This window comes from Pongo pygmaeus, chromosome 16 (genome assembly GCF_028885625.2).
Source record: "Pongo pygmaeus isolate AG05252 chromosome 16, NHGRI_mPonPyg2-v2.0_pri, whole genome shotgun sequence".
In the NCBI taxonomy this organism is placed as follows: domain Eukaryota; kingdom Metazoa; phylum Chordata; class Mammalia; order Primates; family Hominidae; genus Pongo; species Pongo pygmaeus.
In genome coordinates, this window is record NC_072389.2 from 107,041,514 (window position 1) to 107,059,372 (window position 17,859).

The 17,859-nt window shown below is 48.0% G+C and overlaps 1 protein-coding gene across 2 annotated transcripts; it reads right to left on the reverse strand.

The window, feature by feature from the left end:
* Positions 1 to 12,031: 12,031 nt before the first annotated feature.
* Positions 12,032 to 17,563, reverse strand: SELENOS (selenoprotein S). 2 transcript variants are annotated; one of them, XM_054450427.2, is made up of 7 exons: positions 17,352 to 17,521; positions 16,551 to 16,685; positions 15,253 to 15,359; positions 14,590 to 14,679; positions 14,415 to 14,493; positions 14,146 to 14,196; positions 12,599 to 12,697 (listed from the first exon to the last, which is right to left on the reverse strand). In XM_054450427.2, the coding sequence occupies exons 1-6, from the start codon at positions 17,425 to 17,427 to the stop codon at positions 14,189 to 14,191; spliced, it is 495 nt and encodes a 164-aa protein (XP_054306402.1). In that variant the 5' UTR covers positions 17,428 to 17,521; the 3' UTR covers positions 12,599 to 12,697; positions 14,146 to 14,188. The 2 variants fall into 2 exon arrangements, with proteins under 2 accessions (XP_054306401.1, XP_054306402.1); XM_054450426.2 differs by lacking the exon at positions 14,146 to 14,196 and having other exon boundaries at positions 12,032 to 12,697; positions 17,352 to 17,563.
* Positions 17,564 to 17,859: the final 296 nt, after the last annotated feature.

Genomic DNA, 17,859 nt, shown 5'->3' on the forward strand with positions numbered 1-17,859 from the left:
TAAAGTATTTAGTAGTAGCGAGGCCAACTGCTTCACCTATGAGACAGCAAATATCAGAAACAAGGGTGAGAAGCTGTGTCACTTCAGCTAGGGCACTGGAGCTGCCCATGATGCTTGCCTGAAACATATTCCAGGCCAAACCACCTCTGCTTCACTTTTGGTCAACTTTTATGATGTCAAAGAAGCAAAGCTCACAGAGACTCCAAGATCCCACAGGGAGCTCTGACCCTGAACCAGAACCACCTGTGTCATGAGGGTACAGAAACTTTGCCACTTATTTGAACAGAGAGGATTTTTTTTTTTTTTTTTTTGAGATGGAGTCTCCCTCTGTCACCCAGGCTGGAGTGCAGTGGCGCGATCTTGGCTCATTGCAACCTCCGCCTCCAGGGTTCAAGGGATTCTCCTGTTTCAGCCTCCTGAGTAGCTGGGATTACAGGCGCCCACTACGATGCCCAGCTAATTTTTGTACTTTTAGTAGAAATGGGGTTTCACCATGTTGGCCAGGCTGGTCTCGAACTCCTGACCTCAGGTGATCCGCCTACCTCTGCCTCCCAAAGTTCTGGGATTAAAGGCGTGAACCACTGTGCCTGGCTGAGGATTTTTAAAAAACAGTTTTATTGACGTATAATTGATATACGATAAACTGCACGTGTAAAATGTAGTTTAAGTGCTGACATATACACCTGTGACACCATGTGTAAAATGTACAGTTTAAGTGCTGACATATACACCTGTGACGCCACGTGTAAAATGTACAGTTTAAGTGCTGACATATACACCTGTGACGCCATGTGTAAAATGTACAGTTTAAGTGCTGACATATACACCTGTGACACCACGTGTAAAATGTACAGTTTAAGTGCTGACATATACACCTGTGACGCCATGTGTAAAATGTACAGTTTAAGTGCTGACATATACACCTGTGACGCCATGTGTAAAATGTACAGTTTAAGTGCTGACATATACACCTGTGACGCCACGTGTAAAATGTACAGTTTAAGTGCTGACATATACACCTGTGACGCCATGTGTAAAATGTACAGTTTAAGTGCTGACATATACACCTGTGACACCACGTGTAAAATGTACAGTTTAAGTGCTGACATATACACCTGTGACGCCATGTGTGGAAAAACCAACTCACCTGTGTTTTTCCCCTGCTTTCACACCATAACAATCAACACAGAAGGTTTCTGTGATCAAATGTGTTGGGGGTTGTGTTTTCCCCACCAAGAAGCAACCAATCAATTCTGCAGCCAACATCAGCTAGGTGTCTTCCAATTCAATTCTGACACCATCTACCTGGAGATAGCGTCAGATACAGGTTGAGGGCTCAGTGCCCCAGATGGGTCCTGTCCACACTCAGGCACGTGTAAGTCTGGGCCTTTGGACGTTGTGACTATGAACTAGGGTTCCCACAACCCCTCTTTCGTTCAGTGAATTTGCTAGAGTGGCTCACAGTACTCAGGGAAACATTTATGTTTACTAGTTCATTACAAAGGATATTTTGAAGGACACAGATAAACAGCCAGATAAAGAGAGACACAGGGAGAGGTCTGGAAGGGTCCTGAGGACAGGAGCCTCTGTCCTGGTGGAGTTGGGAGGCACTACCCTCCTGGCACATGGATGAGGTGTTGTTCACTTCCTTGTAAGCCTCCAAATGTTCGGCTGTCTGAAATCTCCCCAAATCCAGTCCTCTTGGGTTGTTATGGGAGCTTCATTTCACAGGCACGATTGACTACATCACTGGCCATTGGTGGTCAACTCAACCTTCAGCCTCTCTCCCCTCCCTGAGGTTGGGGAATGGGGCTGGAAGTCCCAACCCTCTAACCCTGCCTTGGTCTTTCCGGTACCAGCCCCATCCCGAAGCTACCTAGGGAGCTACCAGCCACCAGTCAACTCGTTAGCATAGGAGAGGACATCACTTGAAGATTCTGAGGATTTCAGGAGTTGTATCCCAGCAAACAGAGTTGAAAACCAAATATATGTTTCACAGTATCACAGACACCATCACCACCAAGACAGCAGACTTGTCTATTACCCTGAAAAGTTTTCTGAACCACCTTTTCCTCCTTCCCTCCCTGTTCCCCACCTCCACCTCAGGCAACCACTGATCTGCACTCCATCACTATAAATTAATGTGCATTTTCTAGATTTTTGTAGAAATGGAATCATATGGTATGTAGTGTTTTTTGTTGTTGTTGTTGTTTTGGCCTGGCTTCTTTCGCATGGCGTAACTATTCTGAAATCCATCCACGTGGCATGCATCAATAGTTCATTCCATTTTGTTGCTGAATAGCATTCCATTCTATGAACATACCACGATTTATCTATCCATTCACCTGTTGATGAGCATTTGCATTGATTTCAATTTGGGCTACTACATGTAAAGTAGCTGGGAACATTCAGGTGCAAGTCTTGGTATGGACAGATGCTTTTATTTCCCTTAGGTATTTATGGGTGGAATGGCTGGATCATATGGTAGGTGTAATGTCACTTTTTACGGTACTGCCAAACTGTTTTCCATTTTCTGTTGCTACCAGGAGTGTGTGAGTTCCAGTTCATCCACATCCTCATTAACATTTGGAATAGTCTAATTTTAGCTCTTTTTTTTTTTTGGCAGAGTGTCACTCTGTCATTCAGGCTGGAGTCAGTGGCATGATCTCAGCTCACTGCAACCTCCACCTCTCTGGTTCAAGCGATTCTCATGCCTCAGCCTCCCAAGTGGATTACAGGTGGGCACCACCACGCCCAGCTAATTTTTTTTTTCTCTTTTTAGTAGAGATGGGGTTTTGCCATGTTGGACAAGCTGGTCTCAAACTCCTGACCTCAAGTGATCCGCCATCCTCAGCCTCCCAAAGTGCTGGGATTACAGGCGTGAGTCACCACTGCGCCCAGCCTAGCCTTTCCAATAAGTGTGTAGTGGCAGCTCATTGTGGTTTTTAATTTGCGTTTTCCTAATGACTAACATTGTGGTCTTGGGAGACATACACTCAAAATGGGACTGGGGACAGGCTCGCTCAGCTATTTAATAAGGAATGAGCAGCAGGACTCTGGTGCTTACTCCATGGCAGGCAGGGGCATCATGGGCATTCAAAATACCAATGGCCATGGCCGAGGAAAGTGGATGAGAGCAGAGCGAGGCAGTGGAGGCCAAATGGCTGTGAAGCAGGCACAATGGCAACGAGGATGACTATGAAGAAGGTGGGGTCACCTGGCTGCTTCTGATGGGCCTTGAGTGTGTACAGGGAAAAGGACACGTTAAAGTTACTTAGGATCCGACGCGGAACACAGACGAAAACTGAGGTCAGGAGTTCAAGACCAGCCTGGCCAACATGGTGAGACCCTGTCTCTGCTAAAAATACAAAAATTAGCCGGACATGGTGGCATGTGCCTATGGTCCCAGCTATAGTCCCAGCCTCCCAACTGGGAGGCTGAGGCAGGAGAATCGCTTGTACCCAGGAGGCAGAGGTTGCAGTGAGCTGAGATCCCACCATTGCGCTCTGGCCTGGGTGACAGAGCGAAACTCTGTCTCAAGTAAGTAAATAAATAAATAAAAAATAAGAGAAGAGACACAGACACTGAAAGGTGATCACGTGAAGCCCATGGCAGAGACGAGTGGTGCAGCCACAAGCCAAGGAAAGCCTGGGGCCACCAGAAGCTGAAAGAGGCCAGGAAGGACCCTCCTGTCAAGGCCAGGAGGGAGCATGGCCCTGCCGACACCTTAAGTTTGGCCTCAGCAACTGTGGGAGAAGCAACGTCTGTAGTTCTAAGCCACCCAGTTTGTGGTCATTTGTTCTAGCAGCCACAGGACGTGAATACTGTGACTTCTAGCCCTGCTGGAACTCCCCCATCCCCTGTAGTTGCAGGAGAGAAATGGCTGAAGCCCAGCCCAGGCCTGGCTTTAAGGTCTGCAGAGCAGCATTGCCAATGAAATGCTGACCCGTCAGGTCTCTAATGCTAAGGGCACTGACGGGAAAGGAGCGGGACCCTGAAATATGGGTCATCACAAAGGAGGCTGAGAATTGAGAACGCTGGGCCTCCAAATCCCTTCATCTCAGCCCCCTGCCTTCCTCCTGCAGAAACAGCTTTCACTTAAGGTACTGGGACAGTTGTCTCTCCAGCTGCTGCTGATCCTGCAGGCCTCATTCTCATCGCCCCTCACAACCTCCAGGCAATGGAAAGAGTCTGATTCCAGAAAATCCCAGGTCGAAAAGTACCAGGCTCACTGTACATAGCCATCACTGAAAATGTAGTAGGACTTCATCCATCCCTGTGGCAGGAGTCTGGGAAGAATCACGGCCACGGACTCCAAGGGTGTCAGGAGGAGAATGGATCCTAAGGCTTGCTAGAGCCCAACTTCAGGAAAAGGAATTCAGGGTTTACTGTGCTGGCCGGAGCACCTGCGGTGGTGTTCGTATCCACTGAGAAAGTTACCTATGCCTGCAGTCAAGGTGGCCTAGGGACAGCACCCCAGGAGAGGGCCTGAATGGACTGCATAGAAGGGCTCCCTGCATGCATACAGGTCAGCCTCCTGGGGCTGGAACCGGGTGGAGAGTAGATGTGGAGGGGCAGACAGACCTCATCCAGCATGGCACAGTCCCACTGCCCTCAGCCGGCCTTCCTCCCATGTTGCTGCAAGAGTCCTGGTTCTCCCGCCAGCACTTGCTTTATGCTCTGATGAAGGAATGTCCTCTGGAGCATCTCTGGGGAGCATTGTTGGGAAGGGGTGCTGAGCAAGCTACACGTGGTACATCCATGCAACTTGCGTGTGCCCTGAGCCTTGGGACACATCTCGTCACATGGGAGGGAAATTCTGACAGTTGAACTTGCCAAAGGCCACTGTATTCACTTCCAGTAGCTGCTAGAACAAATGACCACAAACCGGGTGGCTTAGAACTACAGGCATTGCTTCTCTCAGTTTCTGAGGCCAAACTGAAGGTGTCGGCAGGGCCATGCTCCCTCCTGGCCTTGAGGGGAGAATCCTTCCTTGCCTCTTTCAGCTTCTGGTGGCCCCAGGCTTTCCTTGGCTTGTGGCTGTGGCTGCGTCACTCCGGTCTCTGCCGTGGGCTTCACGTGGTCACCTTCTTTCAGTGTCTGTGTCTCTTTTATTTATTTATTTATTTATTTAGACAGAGTCTCGCTCTGTCACCCAGGCCTTCATGTGTCACCTTCTTTCAGTGTCTGCGTCTCTTTTATTTTTTATTTATTTAGACAGAGTCTCGCTCTGTCACCCAGGCCTTCATGTGTCACCTTCTTTCAGTGTCTGCGTCTCTTTTATTTATTTATTTATTTAGAGTCTCGTTTTGTCACCCAGGCTGAACAGAGTGCAGTGGCGGGATCTCGGCTCACTGCAACCTCTGCCTCCTGGGTTCAAGCGATTCTCCTGCCTCAGCTTCCCAGTTGGGAGGCTGGGATTACAGGTGCACGCCACCATGTCCGACTAATTTTTGTATTTTTAGTAGAGATGGGGTCTCGCCATTTTGGCGAGGCTGGTCTTGAACTCCTGACTTCAAGTGATCTGCCCACATCAGCCTCCCAAAGTGCTGGGATTACAGGCTTGAGCCACCATGCCTGGCCTCTTCTCTTTTATAAGGACACCAATTGTTACGAGCTGAATTGTCCCCCCTAAAATTCATATGTTGGAGCCTTAACCCCTCAGTAGTCCAGAATGTGACTATATTTGGTGACAGTCTTTAAAGAAGTAATTAAGAAGAGGCCATTAGAGTGGGCCCTAATCTGGTAAGACTGACGTACTTGTAAGAAGAGATTAGGACACAGAGAGGCAGGAGGGGTAACTGTGACAAAGAAAAGACCCTGTGACCAGGCAGCAGGAGGGTGGCCATCTGCAAGCCAAGAATTGAGGCCTTGGAGGAGAGTCCTGCAGCACCACCTCCAACTTCCAGCCTCCAGAACTGTGAGGGAATAAATGTCTGTGGTTGAAGGCACCCAGTCTGTGGCATCTTGTTACGGCAACCCTAGCCAACTCACACAGTAATCACATTGGCTCAGGGCCCACCCTCTCAGCAGATCTCATGTTAACTGGATTACATCTGCTGAGATTCTATTTCCAAATAAGGGCATGTTCACAGGTACTGGGGGCAGGACCTCAGCACATTTTGGGGGACACAACTCAACCCCTAACAGTCACCTTGAGTGCAGGCATGGGTTAATGAGCTTAGCAGATATTAAAGCCGGGCGCAGTGGCTCATGCCTGTAATGCCAGCACTTTGGGAGGCCGAGGCAGGAGGATCACTGAGGTCAGGAGTTTGAGACCGCCCTGGCCAACAAGGTGAAACCCTGTCTCTACTAAAAATACAAAAATTAGCTGGGCGTGGTGGTGTGTGCCTGTAATCCCAGGTACTCAAGAGGCTGAGGCAGGAGAGTGGCTTGAACCCGGGAGGCGGAAGTTGCAGTGAGCCGAGACCGCGCCACTGCACTCAGCCTGGGTCACAGAGTGAGATTCCATCTCAAAAAAAAACAAAAAAAGAAACAGAAAGAGATATTAATGCCATCCCCAGAGGCTCACGCCTTCAGCTGGACTCAGCCAATGGGAGGCACGGGCAGAAGGCTGGTGGGTGGGAGGAGACTAAGGTCATTTATCATGGTCCTTCTCGCTGGGTCACTGAGAGCTGGCTGTCTCTATTGAAGGCTGGTCTCTGTCGAGCGGCCCTCTCCCCAGGTCCTGGTAACTGCTCTCAGGTTTGGGGGCATTAAAGGCTCCCTGATGTTGCTAGCCGCCCGGGTTGTATCATGCCTAACCCTGTCTGCACCCTGGCAAACAGCTCCTTTACTGAACGCTCCTCAGCTAGCCAATTTGAGATGCCATTTCCGGCTGACCCCTGACTGATACAGGCCATTTCCTAGGCTCTTTTGGGATTCAGGTGGAGTGTATTGGTCAGAGCAGGAGTCTTCACATTTGCCGGGTAATTCTCTTGCTTATAAATTTTGGGGATGATCCTCAAAGATCAAGTTGGGGCAGTCTTGATCCAGATGGGAAGAAGTTTCACAGACGCAAAGATGTATACTAAGGCTGTGTGACCCGGAAGACTCAACTTCTACTGCAAATGGCCAGTTTCTTCCCCTCCCTGCATCTACGCCTTTGCAATGTGACTCGACAGCTCCTCCCACCGAGAGGCTGTGCCTTCCTCCAGCCTTTGCGTTGGGACTGGCCTTACGAATTGCTTTGACCCGTGGGATGGTAGCAAAGCGTGGAGCAAGCAGCAGCTTGAAAAACTTGGGCGCACTGTTTTTGGAAATGAACAAATCCGGGTTAGCTGCAGAGGCAGAAACACACGGGCCAGTCGCCTGTCGCCCAGCTTAGCGCCAGCCAGCGGGCAGGTGTGAGGGAGGCCACTGGGCCCCGCCAGCCGCCAGCTGCCCACGAGCGTGAGCGCGGAGCCAGCCCAGCAGAATCTTAGGGATAAATGGTTGTTTGAAGTCATTATGTTCAGAGCAGTCTAGATGCTGGAAACGCTGAGCTGACCATCTTCCAAATCAGAGGCCACCCTGGCAAGCTCACTTCTCTTGCATTTGTTCATGACAAGCCCTTTGTATTACAGGGTTTGCCGTTGTTTGGATGATGATGAAGAGAAGCCTGAAGTGAGCCGAGTGGAGGCTTGGAATAGCTACTTCAAAGAGAAGGGGGCTTAACCTGCATCAGCATCTGCAGACGTGCTCTCCTGAAGCTGGTCTGGTGGCATTGGATGACCCCCTCTCAGGATGCTGAAGGCAGCAAGGGGCCAGTGAAGGTTCCTCAGAACCTGCAAAGGACCACTTAGACCCCAAGACGGACATAGCTACTCAGGAGTGTTAGGAGCTGTACTAATACTGAACACTAGAGTCTCCTGGTTTGTGGTTGTTATGGATTGAATGTATGTGTCCCCCACAAATTAGCATTTGAAATCCTCACCCCCAAGGTGATGGTATTGGAGGGGTGCCTTTGGAGGTTAACTAGGTCATGATGGAATTAGTTCTTCTATAATGGGGGCCCCACAGCTCTCTCCACCACGTGAAGACACAAGGAGAAGTTGGCCATCTGCAGCCTGGAAGAAGGCCTCACCAGAACCTGCACCCTGATCCTGGACTTCCAGCCTCCAGAAACAAATGCCTGTTGTTTAGAAACCACCCAATCGGTGGTACTGTTACAGCAGCTAAGACAGAGGAAAAGGTTGTTTCATCTCTAAATTATTTCCTACAACTTCCAACCCCTACTTCCACAGAAGTGGAATCTGTAGCTACAGAATAAACCTAAGTTAGGTCTTCATAAGTCAGATCATTTTACTGGAATGTTATTTCCCATCTATGGGTCTTCATCAGCTATCGTCATCTACTTCTGTGACCATGCAGTGCTCGTCTTCCCCCACAGATCTCAAGGCCCTCAGGGCGGGGCCTGTGTTTACACTGTCCACAGCATCCTCGGCACCCCCAGGCCCATTCTGAGCCTTTAGTTCCCCAGAGCCCATCATTTTCTGTGAGTTCTTCAAAACAGAGCATTTGAATTGGGGTATGAGACACTGATATTTTATCATAAGCCACAATTACCCGTCTACAGAATCACTAGAAGATGCGTTTGCACATATGTGGTATCCACAATGCCACTTTCGCCACGTGGCATTAGTGATGGTTTCCTTCTTGCCTTTTCTAACTCCATGAGGTAGGCGCTTACGTCAGGCCTTGTTCTAGTTGCCGGGGATGCACCCACACACCAAAGAGACAACTCCGTTTGTCTTGGAGTGAGGAAAAGACACAATTACAACGAAATGTGACAGTTGTGCCAGGGGAAGCCTGGATGCTCCGAGCACACACAGCAGTCACTGCAACCTGACTTCTTCCCCTTAGTCAGGCGAGAAAGGGGGAGGGAGGGGGATCCCCTCAGCCACTGTGAGACTGAGGACAAATGTGGCCAAGAGAACAGGTCTAAAGACAGCTCTGGGCACCCCAGGGGTTTCAGGAAGGTGAGAAAAAGCAGCAAAAGAGAACGAGGAGTGGCCAGAAACACAGGAGAAAACCAGGCCAACTCGGTGTTTTGGAAGCCAAGGGAGGTGTTTCTTGAGGAGTGCTCAAGGACTGCAAAGGATGCTAACTTCAGGCGAGGACCGAGGCGACACATCACTCCCTGCCACAGGTGACCTGAAGAGCAGCTTCAGCAGAATGGATTTAACAGCAAATGCAGGAAGAGAAATTAGGGAACACAGAACACTTTTTCAAGACTAGAGACCATGGCACAATTGGCAAAGGAGAGAGGTGTGGACTGTCACGGGGGCTAAGATCCAGTGTGTAGAGTGTTCTAGAAGGAAGAAGGGAGGGCTGCGAGGAGAGGCATGTAGGAAATGTGCTGTCAAGTCAAATACAGTGAGACCAAAATTCCACTGGCATTTGAAATGGGATGAACTCAGTAAGAGCACCTGCCACATCCCTAAGGAGTAGGGTGAGGAACGCCTACCCAGAGGCACCCAGGGCTGCGCATTTGACGGGGCCTTGCTCTTTCCAAGAAGAGACAGACTTGGCATGTTACCTCTCTGATGAGGAGCAGCCAGTGGAGATGGCATGAAGGAGAGGAGAGGAAGGGGCGCAGAGTGGAGTCCCTGAGGAGAGGATGGGATCCAGGCGGTGATGGGATCCAAACGTGGCTGTTGAAGTCTTTTCTCCTCAAACCTTTGGGCAAGGGCACAACTCCATCTCCTAAGCATTCCAATTGAAGACGCATGTGTGTTCTGCCCCACAATTTACTCATGTTGCTCCATGATTAGGATAGGGTGAGTCACACATTACCTAAAGGTTGACAGCTCCCAGTGTCTGTCCCAAACTCCTGCAAACTGCCAGGACCTGCCACGAGCCCCACCGCAGCCTCTGCTGGTGGACAAGGTGAGCACATGGCATAGGTTTGAAGCATGGTTTTTATGGCTCTGGCCGTCCCTTCTTCCCCAGGGGCCTCAGCTTTTGGCATTTGCACCTCTGGCCCCAATTTCTCATTTTTTCAAGAAAGGTCCAAGACCCGCTTTCCCCGGCAGGCTCAGTTCACCTTTCTGAAATGCTAAATGCCCTAGATCTGTAATGTGATTTTCACTGTATTATTACTCCACGTAACTTTTTTTTTTTTTTTTTTTTGGAGACGGAGTTTTGCTCTTGTTGCCCAGGCTGGAGTGCAATGGCACGATGTTCGCTCATCACAACCTCCACCTCCACCTCCCACGTTCAAGCGATTCTCCTGCCTCAGCCTCCCAAGGAGCTGGGATTACAGGAATATGCCATCACGCCCAGCTAATTTTTTGTATTCTTAGTAGAGACAGGGTTTCACCATATTGGTCAGGCTGGTCTTGAACTCCTGACCTCAGGTGATCCACCCATCTTGGCTGGTGGGATTACAGGCGTGAGCCACTGTGCCTGGCCACATAACTGTTTCATTAGCTACAAGAAGCTTCCCACACCTTGATGACCTAAGACCTTTGGCTAATATGAACACAAGGATGAAGGAGACTACAGTGAAGGGTCATGGACCAGTTACTAAACGCATCTAAGCTTCAGTTTCTGAAAACCAAGGTTAGTAACATACCCATTTCATAGGATTCTAGGGGGATCAAATAGAAATGGACACTCCTGCCACGTGGTAAGTGCTCTTCAAATGCTATTACAGAATGCAAGTTTCCCCTCCCCTCCATTATCTCCTAATCATTCTCCATGACACCCTCCTTCCACCCCCACCAAAAGGTGCTAGATGCAAGGGGGGCATGCAGAATTCAAGCACTGTTTCTTCCCATGAAAAAAACATCAGGTTTCAAGATAGTCAGTCACATCTAATAGTATACTTAAACATACCCCTCTACTTTTTTTTTTTTTTTTTTCTACTTTTCGTAGTTTATTTCTATTTATAACAAACTCTTGTGTTGAGGGCTCTTGATGGACGGCAGCAAGGGAGCTGCTCTGCTGCATATGAAACCCCGACCCAGAGCCCCTCTGCTTATGAAATGTGTAGTTGACAGCCACTTCACATACATTTTCAGCTACAGAAAATATATTCAAAGAAGAATGTTAAAAAGTTTCCTTATAACCTACAAGGGGTTCTCTCCAGATTTGGATGAAATATTTTAATCCAAGTATCTGGATGAAATATTTTAATCCAAGTATATCATTTCCCACGTTGTAAATCTTCTGTGCTGGTGGGAGCCAATCCAGTTACACACTGGAAGGGGAGTGAGGTTCCCAGGGCTTCCCCACACGTCACAAGGCCCATCCTTGTTTCCACTGACCCTGTCTTTGACCTGAAACCCCCAATTTCCTCCACAGGCAAAATAAAACTCAAATCTCTCTAGACTCAAAGACTTAAAGACTATGCCAACCTATTTGTTTGTAATTACACTGCTCAAAGCTCCTGTTTCCTCTCCTTCAGCCATTCTCCAGAGCGCTCCTCAAGAGATTTTAAGTCTTGCACAGCCAGACTGTATTTCCCTTGGTCAAGAAGCAACCACGGAATATTCTACCTGCAGGAGATAACAAATGTTGACTAATTTATGTATGAGAACATCCTAGAGTACTTTTGTAGCGAATTACCCCTATTCTGAAGGTTAATGTTTTTCCTTCTGATGATCTAGACGGGGTCCACACACTACAGCATGCAGCCCAAATCCAGCCCATGAGCAGAGAATCTTTTTTAAAAACAATCCTTTAAAAATATAAAAACCTAAGGCTATGTGACAGAGATCATATGTGGCCTGTAAAGTCTAAAATATTTACTGTTTGGCTCTTTATCCAGAACTGCTGATAGTGCCTCTGGACAAGAGCATAAAAGATGAGTCATGGCGTAAGGGAATAACTGAGAGGACACGTAGAAACCTCGTCAGCCTATGAGGAACCTTGAGGCGCGATGTTTCCTTATCCCAGTAATTCAGCAACTCGACTCCAAGCACCCAATTTTGTGGATGAACCCCAAGGAGTCTGTCAACTTTCAAAATCACGGCAGCTGTCTGCCACTTGCCAGACTTATTTTGGGTAAGCAATAATAAATAGACAAATAAGTAATAGTTGGAGGTTGTGAGTAGTAAAAAGCTATTTAATGTTTGATAGACAAATTCAAGTCCATAAATCTCCTTGAATAAAGATGCTAAAAATGTTATTCTCGTTTTTTAAATAGTTTCGTTTTTACAAAGTTCTGTACATAAAAATAAATATACAGAAACAAACCCCATCAACTGTCCGCATCAGTAATCCTCACTGGTGGGCTCACCATTGATAAGGAAGACATCATTCAACGCAACCTGTCACAGAGACTGTCCTAGCAGCAAGGATTTCTAACTTCAAAAGAACATTACTAGGCCTCTTTTATCAAGATTGCTAATCATCTAGAGGCCTTTACCTACCAACTAGCAATCAACCATGAAATCAATGAATGCAATCACTGTCTCCAAGTAGAATGTGACCAATGACCTAATGCCTAGAGGCAACATCTATACCTTTTGCTGACTGGAGCCCTGACATATGCAGGTGTAGTTAGGAACAGAAATCAACCCCACCTCCCCTTGGCTAGTCACTGTGAAAAGCGTGCGTAAGGCAATTGAATCGAGGGTTAAGGATTCATCTTGCTAATGTCAAAATCGACACTAACAAGATTCTTAGCCTCATCCGCCAGATGACGGGCCTCTGCGTCCAGGTCTCCAGGAGCAGGCTCCACCTCCTTCACCAGACAAAGGGTTATAACCTGGGATGACAGAAAAGAAGCACAACAGTACTGATAAAAATCTGAAAATCTGGGAACATTGTATATTCAAAATAAAATTATGAGAGTGACATGCAAAGCATTGCAAAGATACGGATCCTAAGGGACATTTAAAAAACCTTTTAGCTACATGAAAAAAAGACCTTTATATTGTGATTGCCGTTTGAACTGATTTTCTGGTGGGGAAAAAACTCATTCAGCTTCTTTGTCCCAAACTCCAAAACACATGCAAAAGGGTCACCAAAAACTCTCTCAAAAGCGCCTGATTTAAGTATATGGATCCTCCTATCACAGTGCTTACTGAAACTCATACATTCAAATAAGGGCTGTTCAAGCTACAGAAAACGGATTAAAAAAAATCAAAACAGAGTCAAACTTGTCACTTCTACCAGTCAGAACTGGGTCATCTGTATCCTTCCCTACCCCCCCACCACCCCACTCCCTCGTGAGCTTCCCAAAGTCAATGCACAACTGGTAACCTGGTTGAGTGCTAAGGTTCCAGGGCCAGCCAGAACTTAAATGTTAGTTTTACTCCTTACTTGCAGTGGAATCTTTGGGCAATTAAACCCTGTGCCTCAGTTTCCTTATTTGTAAAGCCAGGCTAGTCAAAGCCGCAGCTCAGAAACGCTGGGGACACTGAAAGAGGCCGTGCAGGCAAGCATGCCCCGCGTTCCATCTTCTACGATTTCCATTCCTCTCCTAAATATCACCTCTGTGTGTCTAAAAATAAGCTTCCGGCAGGACCATTTAAAAATAGCATTTTCTTTCCAGATGCATCACCTTCTCTACAGCAAGCCAGGTTTAGTCTTCTGACACAAAGGGGATTACAGCTCAGCGTTTAAGGTCAGCCAAGTCTGTGGCCCTGCTGCCTTGGAGCCCATGTCCCAGTCTTTCCTCAGTCCTCAAAGACGCCATCAGGGCCTCTGCAGTACCCCTCTCCTCCTACGGAGGACGCAAAGTCTTCCGCCTTGGTTCCTACAGTGTTCTAGTGTCTTTGTTCTTTCCTTCCTCAGCAGTAACTTGCAACTCTTAGCCAGAATCACAAAGGATTGCTTATTTTCATTTGTGAGTCCCATCTTCCCAGATTTGAAATTCTCAGGGATGGGATGAAGACAGACTGCTGTGGCATCATCCAGAGTCCCCAGGGCAGTGCTGCACACAGGAAAAAGCTTTGGATGAACATCTGTCTGCTACTCCTTGTTATTTGTAAAAAACAAGGTGGTCCCGGCTAGAAAGACCAAAACCATTGTGTTCCAGCTCCTTGACACTCACCTGGAGACTGGCAGACAATTCCTCACCCTCCTTAGCTCTCCCTACCAAAACCACTGTGTTCCAGCTCCTTGACACTCACCTGGAGACTGGCAGACAATTCCTCACCCTCCTTAGCTCTCCCTACCAAAACCACTGTGTTCCAGCTCCTTGACACTCACCTGGAGACTGGCAGACAATTCCTCACCCTCCTCAGCTCTCCCTCTACGGGGCTGCAGAAGAATCAAGTCAGAATACTGTAAGTACAGTCCTTCTAAGTACGTAGTGAGGACCTACGAGGTGATTTGCATCTGCTTCCTTTATTGAATCTTCACAATCCTAAGGAATTAGTCTTAATTTATGGGCAAAGAAACAAACAATCTTGTTCCTAAAAGGTAACTATATCCTGTAAGTGTTGAAAACGTTAACATTTGACATCAGTGGTGCTTACCACCTCCCCGCAAAGGCTTTCTGTCCGATTTCCGTTTCAGGACGACAGATGAAGTGGAAGGGCCAGGACTGTCTTCCTCCTGTTTGAACACACACAGTAGTGTAAGAAGCAATTAAAACATTCTACTTGGCAATCTTCATCTACTGCATGCCAGCTGGCCGAGGTCTCCAGTCACCTGGGGCTTCTTTGCATTTCCTTTGTAACTTTTTCCTTCTTGCATGCTGTCCCACATTTCAATCTTCTGTCTCCTTTTTTCTTCTTCAAGCTGAGAAACAATCACATTTTATAAAAAGAATTCAGAAGCTGCCATTTCTCTCAAAGACAATGCTAACTCTGATAATTCTTAATTTAAATGTCTTTCAGAACAAACTTCACCCTCATTTTCTTTAGTTAATAAAACTGTTGTGATCTGGTGGTGTGAGTTTAACTCACATAGAGCAGCTTTGGTTTTTGTACACTATTAAAGCAAAATGTTTCATGAAAAAAATTACTGACTGACTCCATTCTTCTGAAACTCACTCCTATCAGGACATTTTTGGTAATGTGGAAGACACAGGCACATGCACACACACACTCACATGCTCCCTGCTCCAGCCTGTCCCTCCTTTTGTGCTCTGGACCTTTCATTGTAATATATTCACACATCTAGTGTTCCCTAACAATAGTGTATTCTTCTTGATATCACCAATACTTACATGGTAGGAACTGAAATGCTTATCGAATCTAATGGGATAGGACCTGGTCCTAGAAGCTTATAGACAACACACACACAGACATCGTTATCCACTAAGCCTCAGACAATTTCTATGTACACATTCAAACTGAAACCAGTTCATACCTGTTTCAGTTTTTCCTTATGCTTTTCAACTTGCGCATTTAGTTCTTCTTGCATTTTCAATCGAGCAGCTGCTAAAGCTTCTTGTCGTTTAACAACAACATCAGGTTCTAAAATGTCAGAAAAAAATGGAGATAAAGCACTCTGTACAATATAAAATAGAAACTTTTGAGTGTCCATATTATTAAAAGTATAAAGAGGTATGGACATCAGACAATGAAACAACATATTTTTACATGAGTACTCCTAACCCCTCTGCGTATATTTTACTGCTTCAGGGGGCAGGGGTCTGTTGCTGAGCGACGGATTTTAGCCCCAAATATCTACATCACCAGAAATCTGTTAGAAATGCCAATTTCTGAGTTCCCCTGAGCAATTCCGATTCATAAAGCCTGGGATAGTGGCCACACAGAGAACATCTTGGATACCTCAGTGACACCCACAGTCTCTAGGCTGACTAGAATCCTGGAAGACTACCAAGGAAATATAAAGTTTTCTAAATCACAATCCATCCCTTAATTAGCGCAGAAGATTCTTAAGTATTTGTTTCTAAAGAAAAGAAAAATCCTTCCAAATAGCATTATGAGTAGAAATGAACTCATTTCTATTCATAATGTCTACTCATAGAGTCTCGCTCTTTGCGACAAGGCTAGACTCCATCTCATAGAAAAAAAAAAAAAAGAAAGAAAGAAAAGACAGTCTCACTCTGTTGCCCAGGCTGGAGTGCGGTGGCACAATTTCAGCTCACTGCAATCTCCACCTCCCAGGTTCAAGCGATTCTCCTGCCTCAGCCTCCCTAATAGCTGGGATTACAGGCGCCCGCCACCACGCCCCACTAATATTTGTATTTTCAGTAGAGACAGGGTTTCACCATGTTGGCCAGGCTGTTCTCGAACCCTTGACCTCAAGTCATCCGCCTGCCTCGGCTTCCCAAAGTGCTGGGATTACAGGTGTGAGCCACCGCGCCCCGCCAAGAACCATATACTTCCTACTTTTTTTTTTTTTTTTTTTTTTTTTAAAGACTAGGTCTCAATCAATTGCCCAGGCTGGAGTGTAGTGTGGCCCGAGCATAGCCCACTGCAGCTTTGACTCCCTGGACTCAAGTGATTCTCCCGCCTCAGCCTCCTGAGCAGCTGGGACTACAGGTGTGTGCCGCCACTCCCGGCTATTTTTTTTTTTTTTTTTAAAATAGAGACAGGGTCTTCCTGTGTGGCCCGTCTTACTTTTACTAAGAGAATAGCTCTTAATATAAAGAAGGAGGTGCAAAACCACCGCTTTCATTTCGGTTATCAGGCACTAACCCACAGCAGCCGCAGCTCGGTCCAGCTGCCTCTGCCTCAAGGCTCTTAGCCGGGCGGAAAGCTTCTGAAAGACCACGTAGAGAAGGATGCAGCTGAAGACGATGTACCAGCCATAGGTGGCCAGCAGGGAGCCCACTGAAAAGAAAAAAAGTTTTCAAAAAACTAAAAATGACACTACTAGTTGACCTTTCCATAAGACTCAACAAACACAAAGTGTAACTCCTGCCCTCAAAGCCTTCTTGGTCTAGGCTGAGGAAAAAGCCTCCTAAGTAGATCGTTAAAACATGAACTCAAGAAGTGCGACAATTCAGGGATCACTGAGAAGTGAGACTTCCCAACCATCTGGGGAGTCGGGGGCAGTTCGAGTGTGGAGGGCGCAGCAACTGGCTTTTGAAGAATGAAGAGCAACTAATCTGAATCAGGAAGGCAAAGGCCTTGCAGAACCACATATAAAGGGGTGACAGCGCGGGGAGTCAGGAGTGTGTATGGGGCGGTGCGGGACGCGTCCCAAAGGCAAACGCCAAGGGCCGAGTGACCCCGGTAACTAGCACACGAAGGGCTTGGTTCGCAAAAAAGACTCGCGCAAACAAGGGCCAGCCGAGCCGCCCAGGGAAGTGCGGCTCCCGAGAGGCCTCCGCGCGAGGTCCGGGCCTGCTGCCCGAGGTCCGCGTAAGCGCCAACGCCCGACCGTTCCCAGGCCTCCCAGGCTCCGGCGCCCGGTGCAGCGGAGGACGACCCACCGATCATGGCTGCGCGTCGCAAAGGTGGCGGCGCGCGCCCTGCTGGCCCGCAACGACTCACCCGTGATGTGCAGGAAGCGCAGCCCCTCGGTCTCCAGGGCCGGCCGCGCGGACAGGGAATCCTCTTGGCGCTCCATGACGGCCGCCGCCGCCCAGCCCTGCCGCCGCGCCTCCAGCCGGGCGCTTCCGGTGCGCTCCTACGCACACGTGGCGCTCCCGGACGCGGTCGTGGTCCCGGCCAATCGCAGGCCGACCCCGCCCCGTGGCTGGGGCCAAACGCAGGGGGCGTGGCCGAGGGGCGTGGCGGGGAGAAATCCCGGCTACACTCGCCGGGGCCGGGACAGCGCGTGTGGGAACGTTCTGTGCTATCTCTTGGCTTGAGTCGGGGGTGGAGGACGGACCTCTTTCACGGATTTCTTAGCGAATTTCTACTTTCTTTCTTTTTTTTCCTAATTGGACACTGAAGCCAAGGAGATCAGTGGTCGCCCGGAGGCAGGATTTGCACCCACATCCTTGCCCGGGGCACATTGGACAACAGGGCTTAGTTGGTTGACGACTCCCAGCATTTG

Excerpts from the sequence above, each read along its gene's own strand:
- SELENOS (XM_054450426.2), bottom strand. The coding sequence starts at position 17,427 with ATGGAGCGCCAAGAGGATTCCCTGTCCGCGCGGCCGGCCCTGGAGACC. Across the intron at positions 16,686-17,351 it reads GCGCTTCCTGCACATCACGG|TGGGCTCCCTGCTGGCCACC; the intron begins GTGAGTCGTTGC and ends TTTTCTTTTCAG. Across the intron at positions 15,360-16,550 it reads CCGAGCTGCGGCTGCTGTGG|AACCTGATGTTGTTGTTAAA; the intron begins GTTAGTGCCTGA and ends CTGACATTTTAG.